The 15,322-nt window shown below is 58.1% G+C and overlaps 1 protein-coding gene and 1 long non-coding RNA gene across 3 annotated transcripts; one reads left to right on the top strand and one right to left on the bottom strand.

Moving 5' to 3' along the window:
- Positions 1-450: 450 nt before the first annotated feature.
- On the top strand, positions 451-4,527 carry LOC132250720 (uncharacterized). 2 transcript variants are annotated; one of them, XR_009462303.1, is made up of 3 exons: positions 451-537; positions 2,272-2,475; positions 3,705-4,527. It is a non-coding gene; the product is annotated as an uncharacterized LOC132250720 (long non-coding RNA). The 2 variants fall into 2 exon arrangements; XR_009462304.1 differs by lacking the exon at positions 451-537 and adding an exon at positions 1,692-1,780.
- Positions 4,528-10,750: 6,223 nt separating this feature from the next.
- FOXD2 (forkhead box D2) lies at positions 10,751-12,853 on the bottom strand. Its single transcript, XM_059727814.1, has one exon. It carries the CDS (start codon positions 12,686-12,688, stop codon positions 11,567-11,569), a length of 1,122 nt encoding a protein of 373 aa, XP_059583797.1. The 5' UTR covers positions 12,689-12,853; the 3' UTR covers positions 10,751-11,566.
- Between the last annotated feature and the right edge of the window lie 2,469 nt (positions 12,854-15,322).

The raw sequence follows: 15,322 nt of genomic DNA, 5'->3' as shown, positions 1-15,322 counted from the left end.
ACCTTCCAACACACACCCACACCCCTACACACACATCCTCCTACCCCTCACTACACACACACACATCAGCCTCCCTACACACACGTACACCCACATCTCCCTACACAAGCACACGCATCCCTGCACACACATCTACACCCCTACACGTTCGTGCACCCACACCTCCCTCTCCGCACAGACACCTACACCCCTACACACACATACATCCACACCTCCCTACACAAACACACACTTTTACACGCACACATCACCTCTACACATCCGTACACCCGCTCCTCCCTACACACGCCCACACATACACCTCCCTACACACATGCACACGCACACACCCCGGCATTCCTCCTCCAATCCCAAACGCAAGGCGCTTGGCTTTGGGAGGAAATTAGCCCCCCCGGACAGACGTTTGCAAAGCCGGTGGGCAACTCTGCCTTTTCCCACCCGGGGCCAGGACTGGCTGGAGTGCGGGACAGTGCGTGGGGTTTGCTGTCCCGCGGGGATCAGAGCGGACACATCCTCAGCCCCAAAGCAGCCGTGGCGGTGAGGTCCTCCCCCGGGGGGGTCTGCGCAGCGGACAGACGACAAGCGGCTTGTCGCGGGTTAAAGGCAGCCAGCTCATTGCGGTGGGCAGGGCTGGGTGCTCGCCAGGCCGGAGAGAAGGCGGTGGGGGGCCAAGGGATTGCTCCTGGCTTGCTCCTAACCTCCACAAGGAGGGCTCGATCCTGGCTCCCTCAGGATCGGGCCCATGCGAGCACCGAGTGAGGCTCAGGGCCGGTGTATTGCCTTCCCCAATTGAAATGGATTGGGACGTTTGACCTCCTTCCGGATAAACCGGATTCAGGCCTCTTTCCTGGGGAGTCGAGGTGGGGAGGCGACAGGATAGTGGCCTTTCCCCCTTGCCCCGTGTCATTCTAGGGATCCCACTGGAGCGGACTAGCTCTCTGCCGCGCATCCACTAACGGGACTAAATCGGTGTCACCCGTGGGATATTACTATTGGAAAACATGAGGGATACTGATTGCTGCAGTGATATCTACACCTCTCCCCAGGGCCAAGCCCCACCCGCGAGCCGGGCGCGTTTGCCCCCATGCGCGGCTATTTGAGGCGAGGAAAACGTTTGCTCCGCTCTTGTTTGCAGCCAGACAAAGCAATGGCCGCGGGGGGAGGAGGGGAACACACGCGGGAGTGTGTGACACGACACGGATCTGGCTGGGGGAGGGGCGGGGGAGGGGGGCTTACATCGTGTTGCCAATGCGACCGGGCGCTTGGAACGTTGAGGCCCGCAAGGTTCTGATGCGAATGAAACTGACGCGCATCAGCACCCACGGGGGGAAAAGCGCTTCTTCCCCCGCAGCTGGCTTGGAGGAGGAGGAGGAGAGAGAGAGGACACTTACCCCTACCCGCCTCTAGAAAGAGCCTTTAGCCCTCCGGCTTGCCCCCGATCTGAGGGAGCAGCGCCGGGCACTCTGGCTCTAAAGCGTGCGGTCATTGAGATACGGGCAGTGGGCAGCAGGGCCAGGAGGCCATTTAATCTCGGGAGCTGTGTGTGTGTATATGTGCGGGGGTGGTAAAATTAAATTAAAAGCCTCCCTGGGAAATGTGTCAGGCTTCTCTGCAGCGGTGCGGATTTCCAGGAGGATAGACCTACATCGACTTGTATGCCACATGACCCGCGGTGGGGGGCTGGATGGGGGGCGACAAGTCATGAGACTGAGATTTGCTTTCTGAGTCAGGGAGGAGAGCGGCATTTCAACGCCTCTGAATGCAAAGTGGAACAACCCGGGTACTTCAGGCCTCCCTGGAAGCGTGGCCGGATCTGGGGAAGGAGAGGGTTGGAAATGGGACAGGGCCCCGGTGGGTTGCGGGTCCAATTCGGAGCGGCGCCCTCACGGGCAGTTCAGACCAGCCTGATGCGATTTCAGAGCCGGACCTGCAGGAATCCCCCTTGTGCGGTTGTGAACCGGATCTTTGCTCCCGGCTACAGAGCCTGCCCCGGGCTTCCCAGGACCTGGAGCCGACAGGCTCTGGCCCTCTCTCCCCCAGCTGTTTCCGGCAGGAGGGGAGACAGAACAGCTAGAAACACGCAGCCCATGCAGCAAGAGAGGCGAATAGGGGGAGAAAAAAGAAACCAGACTTTTATAAAACCAGTGCCCCGGAGCTGGGGCTGCTGTTCCCGGGGAGGAAACGAAAGCGGGCATTTCCCCTGCCCCTGTAACGCTTCCCAGGAGGCAGGAAACCCAGAACCAGGCGGGGAAACTTCTGCATCCGTTTCAGGTTTGGAAGTCAGCTCGGCTTGCGAGAGACAAGCGCTGCCAGCTGCAGCCGAGCCGAGCCGAGCCGGGCAGGGGCGAGGATCCAGCGCCTCCAGCCCCGCACACGCCCAGCGCCCGGCGGGGCGGCAGAGCTCCGGGTTGGCATCCCCCATTCATGGATGGATTATTAGCGCAGTGTGATGGGCGGCCAGGATCTTCCAATCAGGTGAAAGAACGGGCTCTACCCCTGCCTGAAGGGGCCAATCGCAGTCGTCTCAGTGAAACATTGTTACATCCATCCTCTTTGAACCAGGGCAAGGGGGACAGACGGAGCCAAGCCGGCGGCTGCAGGCATGAAGGCTCCCGGGAGCACTGAGCAACCGGGCGCTGGCAAAAACCTGTGGCTTCCCTAGCACGTCTGTCCCGTTGCCCGAGGGGGAGGAAGGAAGGGACAGAGAAGTGGGGAGGCAGGGAGCTGTCACCTTCCGCGCGGGCATCCGCTCCCCGCGTGGACCCAAGAGGCAAAAGATCCACTCCGCCTTGTTGGCTAGGAGTAAAGCCCAGCCCCGGGGCAAGGGGGGAAAGGAGCTCCTACCCCGGGGCACCTCGAGCTAAGTCACACGATACGTTTTGCTCCGCGCGAGACGCCTGCCTGGACTTCCAGGGGAGTTTCGCCTGCGCGATCGGGGCGGACACGGGCCAGTCCTGTAACGCTTCCAGCTGAAGCGGTATTTCCCGGCAATACACCGGCTGGGAGCAAACCCATCGGGAAGGACCGGCAGGTCAGCTCCGGGCACAGCCTTAGCAGGCACCCACACACATGCACACGCACACACGAGATCTAGGGAACCTAGCGAGCCTCGCCTTTTCAAATCTACTCCGCCTTAGTCCCCTCTTCTCGATCAAATTAAGTGTCTGGTGTAATTATCCTGCCGCAATCCCGCGGATTGGCCTGAGTTTTATTACTCAGGAAGCATTTCGGTGCGGGGAGGGAGGAGAGGAGAAAGGGGTGATGTGGCAATTAGCTGGAGTTTCAAAGACTGTATGTCTTTCGGTGTCTTGGGCAGAGTTTTGCTACAGACTGTATCTATACCTAGAGAGACAAATCTCTCTCTTTAGATATATCATCTATATATATATCTATATATAGGTGTCTCTCTCTCTCTCTCTCTCTAGATATATATATATCTAGAAAGAGAGAGAGAGAGAGAGAGATCGATCTATATATATCGATAGATATAGAGAGACAGCTGTATCTATCTAATTCTCTGGATTTTTGAGTAGCAATATTTTATACATAGATATTACTACAGAATATTATATATATAAGTATATATATGTATGTACATATATATGATGTATGTATATATACATTGCATATAATATATTGCTACAGAATGCGCGCGCACACACAGGCGCACATTTCTAATCCCACTTCCCCCATTCCTTTCCCAGTCTCTCCCCTTCCTATGCAGATTTCATTATGTTTTACAAGGCAGGCTGGCCCAGATGGAGAGCACGAGCGATCTTTGGAAACGAATCTTAATAAGCTACAATGTTAACTTATATATATATATATGTATATAAGTTAACATAAGCCGGATATATATATATATATATATATATATATATATATATATATATATAATAGATGTGGAGCCCACCCGCCACTGCCTGCCTGGCCAAAATCAACACAGAAGCAAGTATTAGAGAAGGCAAATCGCCACGGGCTTGGACTGGAAAAGGACACGAGATGTTTCTTTCCAAAACTGGATGGAGGAAAAAAACCAAACCAAACCAAACCAAACCTACAACCCCCACCCCCAAGCACCCCCAGTATCTGCTCTCCCCGCGGTGCCTTGGATCGGGACAAACAGCTCCTCCGCGCCCCGCCGGGGTCACCGCACACAACCCGCCGCCCAGTCCCCCGGGTTGGTTCATGCACCATTTTAGCGCGCAGCAGCCCGAGAAAGGAGGCCCGGGACCCATTCCAATTTGCATCTGAATCAAGACGGAGGTGGGAAGTGGAGATCAAAGGCTCGACTGCTTGTGGGCCACCCTGACACCTGCCGCTGCGCCCCGCGGAGGTTCAGCCTATTTCCCTGCAGACAAGGAGCTGCTGCCTCCCGGGGAAGCGGGGGTCCTTTGCAGGGACAGAAAGGGCCGATCGCTTCTCTGCGTTCAGGATGGGGACTGCTCTAAACGTCTCCGACTCCCTAATGCAATATTTAGCTCGCATTAAAACAATAGCAAATCAATAAAAAGCAAGGGTTTATAACTGAGTTGTGTGTGCCTCTCCCTCCCGTCGCACCCGCTGGATGGGATCCACACAGATCCCCTTGGCCACTCCTGGGACCCTCACGGGGCAGATTTTAAAAAAAAAACAAACACAACCCTCCTCCCAGCTGCCCCGGGGGGCAAAGCAACCGCGGAGGATCCCGCACTGCGCTCAGCACAGACGGCTCAGCTGCCGGGATGAGCGCCCCGGGGTAGGTTCAAAGCACTTCACTTCTGCATCGACTCCGCACCGTCCCAGAGACTTTCGTCCCTTTCCCTAAGGAGGGAGATTCGCCCCTTCCAGGTTCAACGAACCGCACTCCGAGGAGCTGGGGACAAGCCCAAAAACAAGAGGTAAAAGCCCTAGTGATCTCCGGCGCCCGCGGCTCTGCTAGGAGTCGGCGCAACTCAAATCCACTGCGAGGGAGCCAAGATAGGAAGGAAGGAGAGCCTGGAGGGCGAAAAAGTGGGGAGACAACTCCCTTTACATCCGTACAGCCCTTCTCCCAACCCACCCCGGGTTTTGTTCACCTCCACGGCAGACGAAATCCCAGCGCTTTCCCGCGGGGGATGAGATATAACGTATATCTCCCCCCCACCCCTTATTTTTTAACTTCTCCACTATTTGCACAACGCTGAGTTCCGGGGGCACAAGTCCGACAAGCCGAGACCCAGAGGAGCTTTGGGAACCCGCCATGGGACATTTGGAAACTATTTCAAGGCGAGATCCGTGAGAAAGAGCTCGGCTGCCAGGGTGGCGAGCAGCCTGGCACCGGGCGGGGGCAGAGGCGCCCGCATTGCCCTGAGCTGGAGCGGGGGTCTGTGTCCCCCTGCTCGGCCCACCTGTGCACTGAGTTGCACCGAGTTCGCAGCCGCAGCAATCCCTGGCCGCGGCGCCTGCAAAGGAGGCTTTGGCATGGCCACTCGGACAAACCGTGTTAATAGCCCCCGAGAGTGGGCCTCATACGGCCTGAGATCCCACCCTGAAATGCAGAGGGGGGCAACGCTCCGAGCCTGGAGCTGCTGAGGACAACACAGGGACCTGCGGCCATCTCCCCCTTCCAGCCGCTGAAGTGAACCTCGCAAAGTTTATTGTTGTCCTGCAGCTACCAGCACCCCCAACAAACACACACACCAACACACACACACACCCCTCTTCCCACTCTGTTATTGTCCTGCAGCTACCAAGTCCCCCAACACACACACACACCAACACCCCCCACTTTTTCCAGTCTATTATTGTCCTAAAACTACTAACACCCCCAACACCAGCTTCTTTTCAGTCTATTATTGTCCTGCAGCTACCAACACCCCCAACACACACGCACACCAACACCCCCCCACACACTTTTTCCAGTCTATTATTGTCCTGCAAATACTAACACCCCAATACACACACACACACACACCCCAACACACACAACCCTCTTTCCAGTCTATTATTGTCCTGCAACTATTGACATCCCCAACCCCCCCCCCACTAACACACACACGCGCACCTCTTTCCAGCCTGTTATTATCCTGCAGCTACGAACACCCCGAGCACACCCACACCCACACACACACACCCCTCTTTTCAATCAGTGTCACAAATGCCCTTCAAAGCTTCTTTAGGCAGACAGACAAAGTTTTAAACTTCATTAAGGGGCCAAGAAGCCGCCCAGAGAGGGCTAAAATGAGCCGGATCCGAGCCGTTCCCAGGGGCGGGCAGAAGGAGATGTCGGCGCCTCAACATCGGGGAGAAATGGCCCGGTTGCGCCGGGGTTTGCAGCCCCTGGGTGGTCGGCTCTCGGGGAGAAAGGTAACGAGAAAAGACACATTCACAGGCGAGGAGACCCCCTGCAAGGGGGCAGCGCGGAGGCCGCCCCTTCCCCGCCCAGCCGCGCGGTGTTACCAGATCACTCACAGGTGCTCGTCTATTTTGCAGGGAAGAGCTAAACACGCGCGTTCCTCAAATAATAGCCACACGCACTCTCTTGCCTTTTTTTTTTTAGACTAAAAAATGGTTGAAGGAACAAGAAATCATAAGGATCCGCTTTAATTCTATTGGTTTCAATAAAAGCCGCCGCAAACGCTTGTTGCCTGTTTTCTAAAGCTCCCCCCGCACGTCTTTTGCGTGATTTCGCACGGGAAGCAGGATCCCAGATGCTGAGGATTAAGGCAAAAACACAACCCAGTCCCTTGCAAATATTTCTATAGTCCCTTCAGAGGAGGGAAAATGGCTTGCTGTAATTAAAGTCTTAAATCTAGCGTGAAAATGGAAGTTTCTATACAGAACCACGACACTGGACAGGCCAGAGGCACCCAATGGAGGGTCCGAGCGGTTGAAAAGCAATTAAAAAAAAGTAACATTCATTCTTTGGAAATGAAAGAGGGGGAGGGGTTCCCCAAAAGCCATTTCTCTCTCTCTCTCTTCCTCTCGATACTATTTTTTCCAGGACTCTTTGTATATATATATAAAGATAAAAATACCAGGGGAAGAGGCTGGGATGCTGCTCTCTGTTTAAAACTTGCCTCAGTTTAGAACCAGGCTGCTTCTGGCCATAATGGAAACCAGAGTTTGCCACAGGACGAGGTCGAGGAGGGAGCCCCAATCTTTCCCACGGGCGACCGGGCGGCGGAGAGGGGAGACCGGGATGGAAGCGGACAGGCTTCCCCTTTTGCACCGGCGATCGCATTCAGATCTCAAGACTCCGGGATCTAAAAACGAAAGCGAGGTTTTCCCTCCCGGGAAATTGAGTTTTGAAGTCTGCTAAGAGGTTCCCGGGGTCAGCTGGACAAGCTGATCTCCAAGGGGGTGTTTTTTCCCCCACCTTTCCCCTCCCTCCCCACCTTCCCAGGCAGAAAATATTTGGCCGGATGAAGTTAAACAGAAATAATAATAATAATAATAATAATAATTCAAGGGGAACGTTCTCAGAAGTATCGCGAGGGGCACTTTTGCCTCTGGAACGAACAGCGGGAGAAAGTATCCGCTTTCGAACGTTCATACATTTTTTCGAACGTTCATACACTTTCGAACGTTCGCAGTGCCCGGTGGGAGGGGGCTTGTTTGGAATAATAATCTAATCGAATAATCCTTAGACCCACAGAGTCGGGGAAAGGTTTCTAACCCCATCAGGCGATTTCCCAACAACCCAAAGATTTGGTGCCAGCGAGGAGGCGCCGTTTGCCCTAGTAGCTACATGGACAAGAGAGGGGGAGACTTCGGGAGGACTCTGCTGCCTTCCGCTTGTAGAGCTAAAAACTTCTCCTCTGGCAAGGTCGGGCTACAGGATCGGGCCCTCTACTGCCAACAGCCGTGCATTCAGTTTTACATCGTTGGACTTTTATGCAGGATTTTTCTAACGGCAATATTCAAAGAGGAGAGAGAGAGAGCAAAAAGTAGCGAGATTCCTAGTGGGATTTTGGCAGAGAGGGAGGCGGGGAGGGATTCTCATCAGCTCCTGCAGCTAATTATTTTCCTTGAATGCAAACACTGAAGGATCAGAATCGGCGGTGTTCTCCCCACTCCCCTCCAATAAATAAATAAAGCCCTTCTTTAGCCGGCGGAGCGTGAAAAATGATCCTCGCTGAACGCTTAAAAAATAATGTCCCGTGAAGATCAAACCTGCAGAGTCAGCCAGCCCCATAATTAGAGGCCATTATCTGCGGTGCCTTTAAACGCCGGCCCCTCTAGAGTTAACATTATTCAATATTTCGCTATTAACCCCATCGCCCCGGCAGGCTTTCCGGGGAAAAGGGCTGGGGAAGGGGGGGAGATTTGAAACGTGGATCTCCTCTCTCTCTCTGTTAAGTTTGCAAATATCTCACGGGCCTGCGCTGCCCGGTACCGGAGGGGACCGAGCTGGTGGGAGAGAAACGAGCAGCCACCCCCCAGCCCCAGCTCCAGCCCCAGCCCCAGCTACCCCCGACCAGCCAGACGGTTGCAACGGAGCAGGATCGCAAGGGGAATCAGAGCCTGGGGAGGGGGCCAGAGGTAGCACCCCCATCCCTAACCGGATCAGCATCTCTAGGGGTTGCAGACAGCCCTTTCAATCCGAAAAACTACAGTCATTGCGCGGCCTGGAGAGCACGGAGCACGGTGCAAAGCGCAAGGCGAGGACCAGGAGCAGAAGGGGAAGATCTGGGGGTCTTATATGGGGGGATAGATCCTCCCCAGCTCAGCTGCATCCGTGGCCCCAGAGCTGCACAACCCACCACGCACTCTCCCCCCATCCAACCTGTGACGGGGCAAAGAAATGGACGCGCCACACGCGATGCCCACCCCCAGGGTTGAGTTCAGCCTGGGGAACAAGGGGGTTTGGGGAGGTGGGGGGATAGGTTTGAAGTCACCAGATCATGCCTGTGGCAGCCCCCTCGAGGCTTCCCGGTTCTGGGCTTCCCCCACCCCCGAAGCTAAAGACCCCTGGAAATCGCCCCAGATCCCCAGCGGAAATTGCAGCGCCTTTCGGGGCTGAGCCAGCCCCCCTCCCCCAGCAAGAGCTGACCCACGCAGCCCCTGCCCCAACCAGCCTTCCACGCGTGGCGTCTGCCCCGCAGCGCCCGCGATCTCCATTTCCAGCCTCCCTCCACTCCCCACCACCAGCTCTTTGAATAAAACACAATCAAATAAAATCAAATAATCAAATCAAATCTCCAGGTGAAGCCCCTCCACTTCTTCCCCCCCAGTGGCTGCTGCACCGTGGCCTTTCCACGCTATTAAGAGGCAGCGCAGTGATTAGGGATGGACCCGAACAAAGCTCGGGAGCCGGCGGCTTTATCTCCCCTGCATCAAAGGCCTGGGGGCGAGGGGAGAAAGGACTACAGAGGTGACCACCCTTCTCGTAATGAGCTTGTCGGGAACACCCCCAGCACAGCAGGCCGACAATGTGCGCCCAGCCCCGGGCAGAGAAAAGGAGAAAGGAGGGGGAGAGAAGGGGGGAAGGAGAGAGATGCTGTTTAGGGTCTTTTTTTTTTTTTTCCATCCCCCTCCTTGCTCCAAGCTTGTGCTTGGCAAGCTGGAAAATAGATTCCTTGGCCTCCTCCTTCCTCCCCTTGTAGTCCCTTTTGTAGGAGCTGGGACATGAAAGGCGAAGACCAAGTGCCTGACAAGCGGATCGCTTTTCAAAAGCAAATGGGAGCGCGGGAGTGATGTGAGACCGCTCGCTGCGCCGGGCCGGCCCGACAGCCACCGCCGCAAGCTCCGCCGGGCTCCGCGGGGGGATTAAGACAGATGGAAAATGCGACACGACCACCCCGCATCCCCCAGCCCCGCCGGCCCGGGCCTCCCAGCGATCCCAGCCCGAGCAAAGCAGGACCCTGGCGGGGGAAGTCATCATCATCCATATTATCATCAACAACACCATCATCAGTATTAGTATAATTCTTACTATGAGCATCACCATTGCTGTTGCTTTGTTATTATTATTGTTGTTGTTACTATTACTACACATTACGACTTGGGATCACGACTTGCCATCACTAATTGCTAGTGCTACCAACCCCTGTTGCTCTGCCTATGGCTAAGACCACTGCTCTTCTTCTCGCCCCTTCCCAGGCTCCCCGGAGAGAGGCAGGGTCTCCCTGCAGACACGGCCCGGGACAAGCCGCCCTCTCCCCCGCAGCACAGGAGGCTGGAAGTGGATCCGAGGCCGCTCCGAGATGTTTATTTGCTTTGAGAGCTGTTGCAAAATTGAGGCCAAGGCGCTCGGGTTTCAACCGGGCATTCAAAATGCTCCAGGCCCGGGGAGGAGAAGGGAGAGGGGGGTGGGGGGAAAGGCGTGGGGTGGGGGGGGGGTGTACGGGGACCTTCAACTTCTCTCTTTCCCATGTGTCACCCTTTCCAAACAAAATAAGATTCGGGGGGAAGTATTTTCCCACTCTCCCTTCCCCTTCTCCCAGTCCAGGAGGAGACTCGGTTGCCAGAAAAGCTAAGCCGCAGGCACCCCGAGGAGAGCCCTGCTCGCGCGGCTGGGGACCCATGGGGCTGGGGGGAGGCAAAGAAAAGCAAAAGCCCCCCTGGGCGCTGCTGAAACGCGGAGTTGCTCCGAGGAGAAACGACCTCAGCTAGGAAACAACAACCCCCAGGCCCAACCTGAGCCCCCCTAGGACCAGCGCCCCCGGGCCGGGTCCACCCCACTCCCCTGCTCTGCTCCATCAGCCTTCGGGGCACTGCTCTCGGTTGTCGCCCGCGACTGCTCAGGAAAACCCACAAGCAAAAACCACCATGGGGGATCACTGCATTGTTGTTGTTTTTTTCAACAGTTCACAAACATTTATTAATTTACACCGAGGGCGGACAAAAAAATAAAATAAAATAAACGGAGTTGCCTTTTTTTGTTGTTTGTTTGTTTCTCTCTCTTTTTTTTTTTTTTTTTTTCCACATCCAATTATTCACAGATTCTCTCCATGGAGTAAGAAGGGAGCCTGGAGAGCCGGCGGGGAGAGAAGCCAGGAATAATCTATGTACAAATAATTACAGACACCAAAATAAAGGAGAAGGATTGGGGGGGGGAACAACCCACGCATGGAAGGGGCTGGAGAACCAGGGTGAGAGGTGGGGAAAGGGGTTGGGGGTGGGGGGTGAATCCTCCTGCCATCTCCCATCGCCTGTGGCTGTCTCCTGGATCAACAGCAAGCACCTGAATTTCCCTGATCTAGACAAGCTCGGCCCGTGCCACGTTTTCTTTGAGAGCAGGGGATGGAAAGAGAAAGGAGAGAGACACCGAGCCGCGCACACCCCAGCCAGGCTCGCCAAGCTCGGCCGACCACCGCGTGGAAAAGTTTTCGCTCCAGACAAGATTTCCGACCTTCCCCTGGGGGCTTCTCTAGATATTTCTCTCCCCCCCAACTTCCCAGTCCACCCAGTCACTCTCTAGAGCAGGGGCTGGAGAGGATTTGGCGTCTCCTTTCCCCAGACCTGGATGGCAAAAGACAAGGAAGAAAGTCCTACCTTCCAGCACAACAGAGGATTATTTGGGGGGGGAGGCAGGGGGATAGGGAAGGAAGGGGGGCATGGGAGGGTGGGAAGCCTGTCCTCTCCCGATCCTCCCCCTCCCCTAGAAAGGGCAGCTGGTGATTTTCGTGGAAAAGTTCTGCCCCGACTGCAGCAGCGAGTCGGGAGCCAGGTTGAGCGGGCTCTGTCCGGGGGGCAGCATGGCCAGCACCGGGGGCTGCCCGCCTGCTTGGCCCGGGGGGAAGGCGGGGGCCGCGCCGCTGCTGCTGCCGCCGGGGGGGCCGCCGCCCATGATGTGGTCTATGGAAAAGGAGGGCCGGGAGGCGGCCGGGCCCGCGTCCGCCTTGAGGCTGTGCAGCAGCGCCGCGGCGCCGGGGCTGAGCTGCGGGTGGTAGAAGGGCTTCCTGCAGCCCAGCTCGCCGCCCAGGAAGGCGGGCAGCCCCGACGGCGCGGCGGGGAAGGCGGCGGGCGGCGCGGGCAGCGGCTGGAAGGGGAGCGGCGGGTGCGGCGCCGGCGGCGGCGCGGGCGGCGGGCCGTAGCCGTGCAGCTGCAGCCCGTAGTTGTAGTAGGGTCCGTAGGGGAAGCCGGGCAGGAAGGCGGCGGGGTCGGCGCCGGCCCGCAGCAGCAGCTCGGGGGGAGGCGGGTGCTGCTGCCGCTTGAAGCGCTTGCGGCGGCGCAGGAAGGAGCCGTTGTCGAACATGTCCGCGGACTCGGGGTCCAGCGTCCAGTAGTTGCCCTTGCCCGGGTTGCCCGGCTCGCGGGGGATCTTGACGAAGCAGTCGTTGAGCGAGAGGTTGTGGCGGATGCTGTTCTGCCAGGCGGGGAATTTCTCCCGGTAGTAAGGGAAGCGGCCGCTGATGAACTCGCAGATCTCGCTCAGCGTCAGCCGCTTCTTGGGGCTCTGCAGGATGGCCATGGTGATGAGCGCGATGTAGGAGTAGGGCGGCTTCACCAGCGGGTTCTTGCCCGCGCTGCCCCCGGGGCCGCCCGCCGCAGCCTTGTCCGTCCCCGCCGCCGCCGCCCCGCCGGGCTCCGGGGAGCGCCGGTGCGCCTTGGGGCCGGGCAGGTCCTCCTCCTCGTCCTCCTCCTCCTCCTCGTCCTCCGAGCTGGACTCGGCGCCGTCCGGCGGCGGCCCCACCACGTCGATATCCGCGTCCTCCACCTCGGAGAGCGCCTCCTCGTCGGGCATCCCCGCCACGCCGCCGCCGCCGCTGCCCAGAGTCATCCCGGAGCCGGGCAGCCGCGGCCGGCTCTGCCCCGCGGAGCAGCGGGAGGGAGGGAAGGGGAGGGAGGGAGGGGAGGGGGGGGCGCTGCTGCCGGGAAGGGAGGGGGTGGGTGGGTGGGGGAAGGGGATCGGGGCTTCCCCCCCCCAGCTCGGCCCCGGCGCCACTTGTCCCGCACTGAGCCGCCCGCGCCGGCTCCCGGAGCCTTTATACAGCAGCCGGGGCATCACGTGCTGCCGCCGCCGCCGCTGCCCGGCCACCCCGGGCGGGATCGCCCCGCACGCCCCTGCCCCTCCCTGGATCCCCTTCCCCTCCGCCTGCAGGCAAGGGGGCAGCCCCCTCCTCCTGCCCCCCGCTAAGGGGGTCCCTTCAGCGCTGCCTGGGGAGGTCTCCGGGTTAGGAGTCAGCCCAGGAGGAGAGGTAAGAGTAGGGGCCCCGATTCTGCATGCTGGGTGTTGGGGCGGGGGGGGGGGGGTGACAGGAGGCTGCTGCTGCTGCTGCTTTGGGGCAGAAAATCCCAAGCCCAGGCTCCTCCGCCTCTGCCTCTGCCCACGGGCCACTCTCCAGCCCCCCACCACGGAGGACAAGGAAACGGGCCCGGTGCCCACGAGAGACCCACGAGAGCCGGTGGGTCCCGCGGGCCCCTTGCTGGGCTGTGGCAGGTGAAGAGACCCCCCCACCCCTCCCGTTGGGCCTGTGCCCCCCGCGCCTTGACTCCCTGCTTCTGGGAGGCCCTTCTCTGCCGCAGTCCCTGCGAAATCCCTCGCAGGAGGGGCGAGAGACCTCTGCCCCGTGTTGCCGCTGCCCCACGGGGAAGTTTGGGGGCCGGCACCCCTAGAGAGTGCACCCCCAGATACATGTAGGCCCGGCAGGGCTTGCAAATCGGGCCCATAGGGCTTCTTGTGGGGGAAGAGGCATGGGGTGGAAGTGGGGTTTGGGGGGGGGGTCCCCTTTATAGTCAGCAACTGGCCTCTGAGCCCTTGCATTGAAACCAGCCTGGAGCAGTGTGAGAAAGAGCCGGGAGGACTCGCTGCTGCCGAGGGAACAGGTGCGAGCAGTTGGTGCCCCGAGCTCCAGCGCTGCTAATACCGCTGCACCGGGCCAAGCAGCTGCACGGCCCGGCCCCGGCCCCGGCTCCTGCCGCGGGTCACCCCCGGGGACACGGCCCGGGCCCGGCTTTGCCGGACAGAGGCAGGAGGATGGAGCTGGGTCCTGAGTGTGTGTGTGTGTGTGTGTGTGTGTGTGTCTGCTCGCACGGGGATCGGGGCGGTTTTATTCAATCAAATGGTTCATGATTAAAGAGGGGGAGAGGTGTGTGTGTGTGGGGGGGGGGTGTGTGTGAAGGATGGGGAAAGTAGCTACCCCCCCCCCCCTTTCCATCCTAATACACTCGCCCTTATCCCTCGTTCCCCACCTCCCAGCGAGTAACACGGCTCCACGCCTCGGATCCTTGACATCTTTTCTACCTAGTTGGTTCAAAAAGGAGCCAGGGAGCCATCGAGATCCTTGGAAATCGGAGAGGGAAGGACAAATGGAAGTAGAGCAGGGAGGAGGGGAAGGGAAAGAGGTGTGTGTGTGTGTTGGGGGGAAGGAGGAGGGAGGGAGGGTTATTTCCACTTTTATTCAGGAAAATAATAGTCCTGCCTGCCCTACGTCAACCGAAGTGTCATAAAAAAAATTGGCAAAGCAGCTGCTGGCGATCCCGACCACACACAGGAGGGAGATTGAGTTTCCACTCGGTGGGTTTCGTGACTCACGGGCGGTGCGGGGCTGGGGGTCGCGGGGCGCCCGGGCTCCGCGGCCGGGGGAGGGAAGCTCGCTCCGCTTTAAATCGGTAAGGAAAGGTGAAGACGTCTTACACCCACACACCCACACACCCATAAGGAAAGGGGAAGGCATTTTTAAATTGCACACACACAAACACACACACCCCTAAGGAAAGGTGAAGACATTTCTCTCTCTCTCATACACACACACCCCCATAAAGAAAGGCGGAGGCGTCTTTGAATTACAAGGACATACACACACACACCCTCCCAAGGAAAGGTGAAGACATCTTACACACACACACCCCCTAAGAAAAGGCAAAGGCATCTTACACACACACATAGACACCTAAGCAAAGGTGAAGACATTTTACACACACACACCCATTCATAAGGAAAGGCAAAAGCTGGGACACACACACACACCCTTAAGAAAAGGCGAATACGTCTTACATGCACACACTCCTAAGGAAAGGCAAAGACATCTTACACACACACACACACCCATCCATAAGGAAAGGCGAAAGCATCTTACACGCGCACACACGCTCCTTCCACCAGCTCCAAGGCGGAGGGACCCGACCCGGACCCCCACCGCCCAAGGGGACCGCGGAGGCCGCCCGTCGCGGGGCTCCCGGTCCCGGCTCCAGCAAGCCCCGCGTGCAAGGCCGAGCAGGCTCGGGGCTGACCGCGCTGAGCTTAACCCGGGCACAAGCTCAATTGATCCGTGCGTTTAGTTCATCGAAACTCTGCGTGTGGAAGCCCCTCCGGGGCCGCCCGCCGGCGAGATGGCAGAGCAGCCAGAAGCGGAGGGGATTTTCCTATGAGCAGCGGTGTTTGGGGCGAGGCGAGAAGGCTCCAGCCAGCTGC

The sequence above is a fragment of the Alligator mississippiensis genome, chromosome 5 (genome assembly GCF_030867095.1).
Source record: "Alligator mississippiensis isolate rAllMis1 chromosome 5, rAllMis1, whole genome shotgun sequence".
Lineage (NCBI taxonomy): Eukaryota > Metazoa > Chordata > Crocodylia > Alligatoridae > Alligator > Alligator mississippiensis.
Note: the sequence above shows the minus strand (reverse complement) of the source record. Positions and strands in the feature narration are given on the sequence as shown.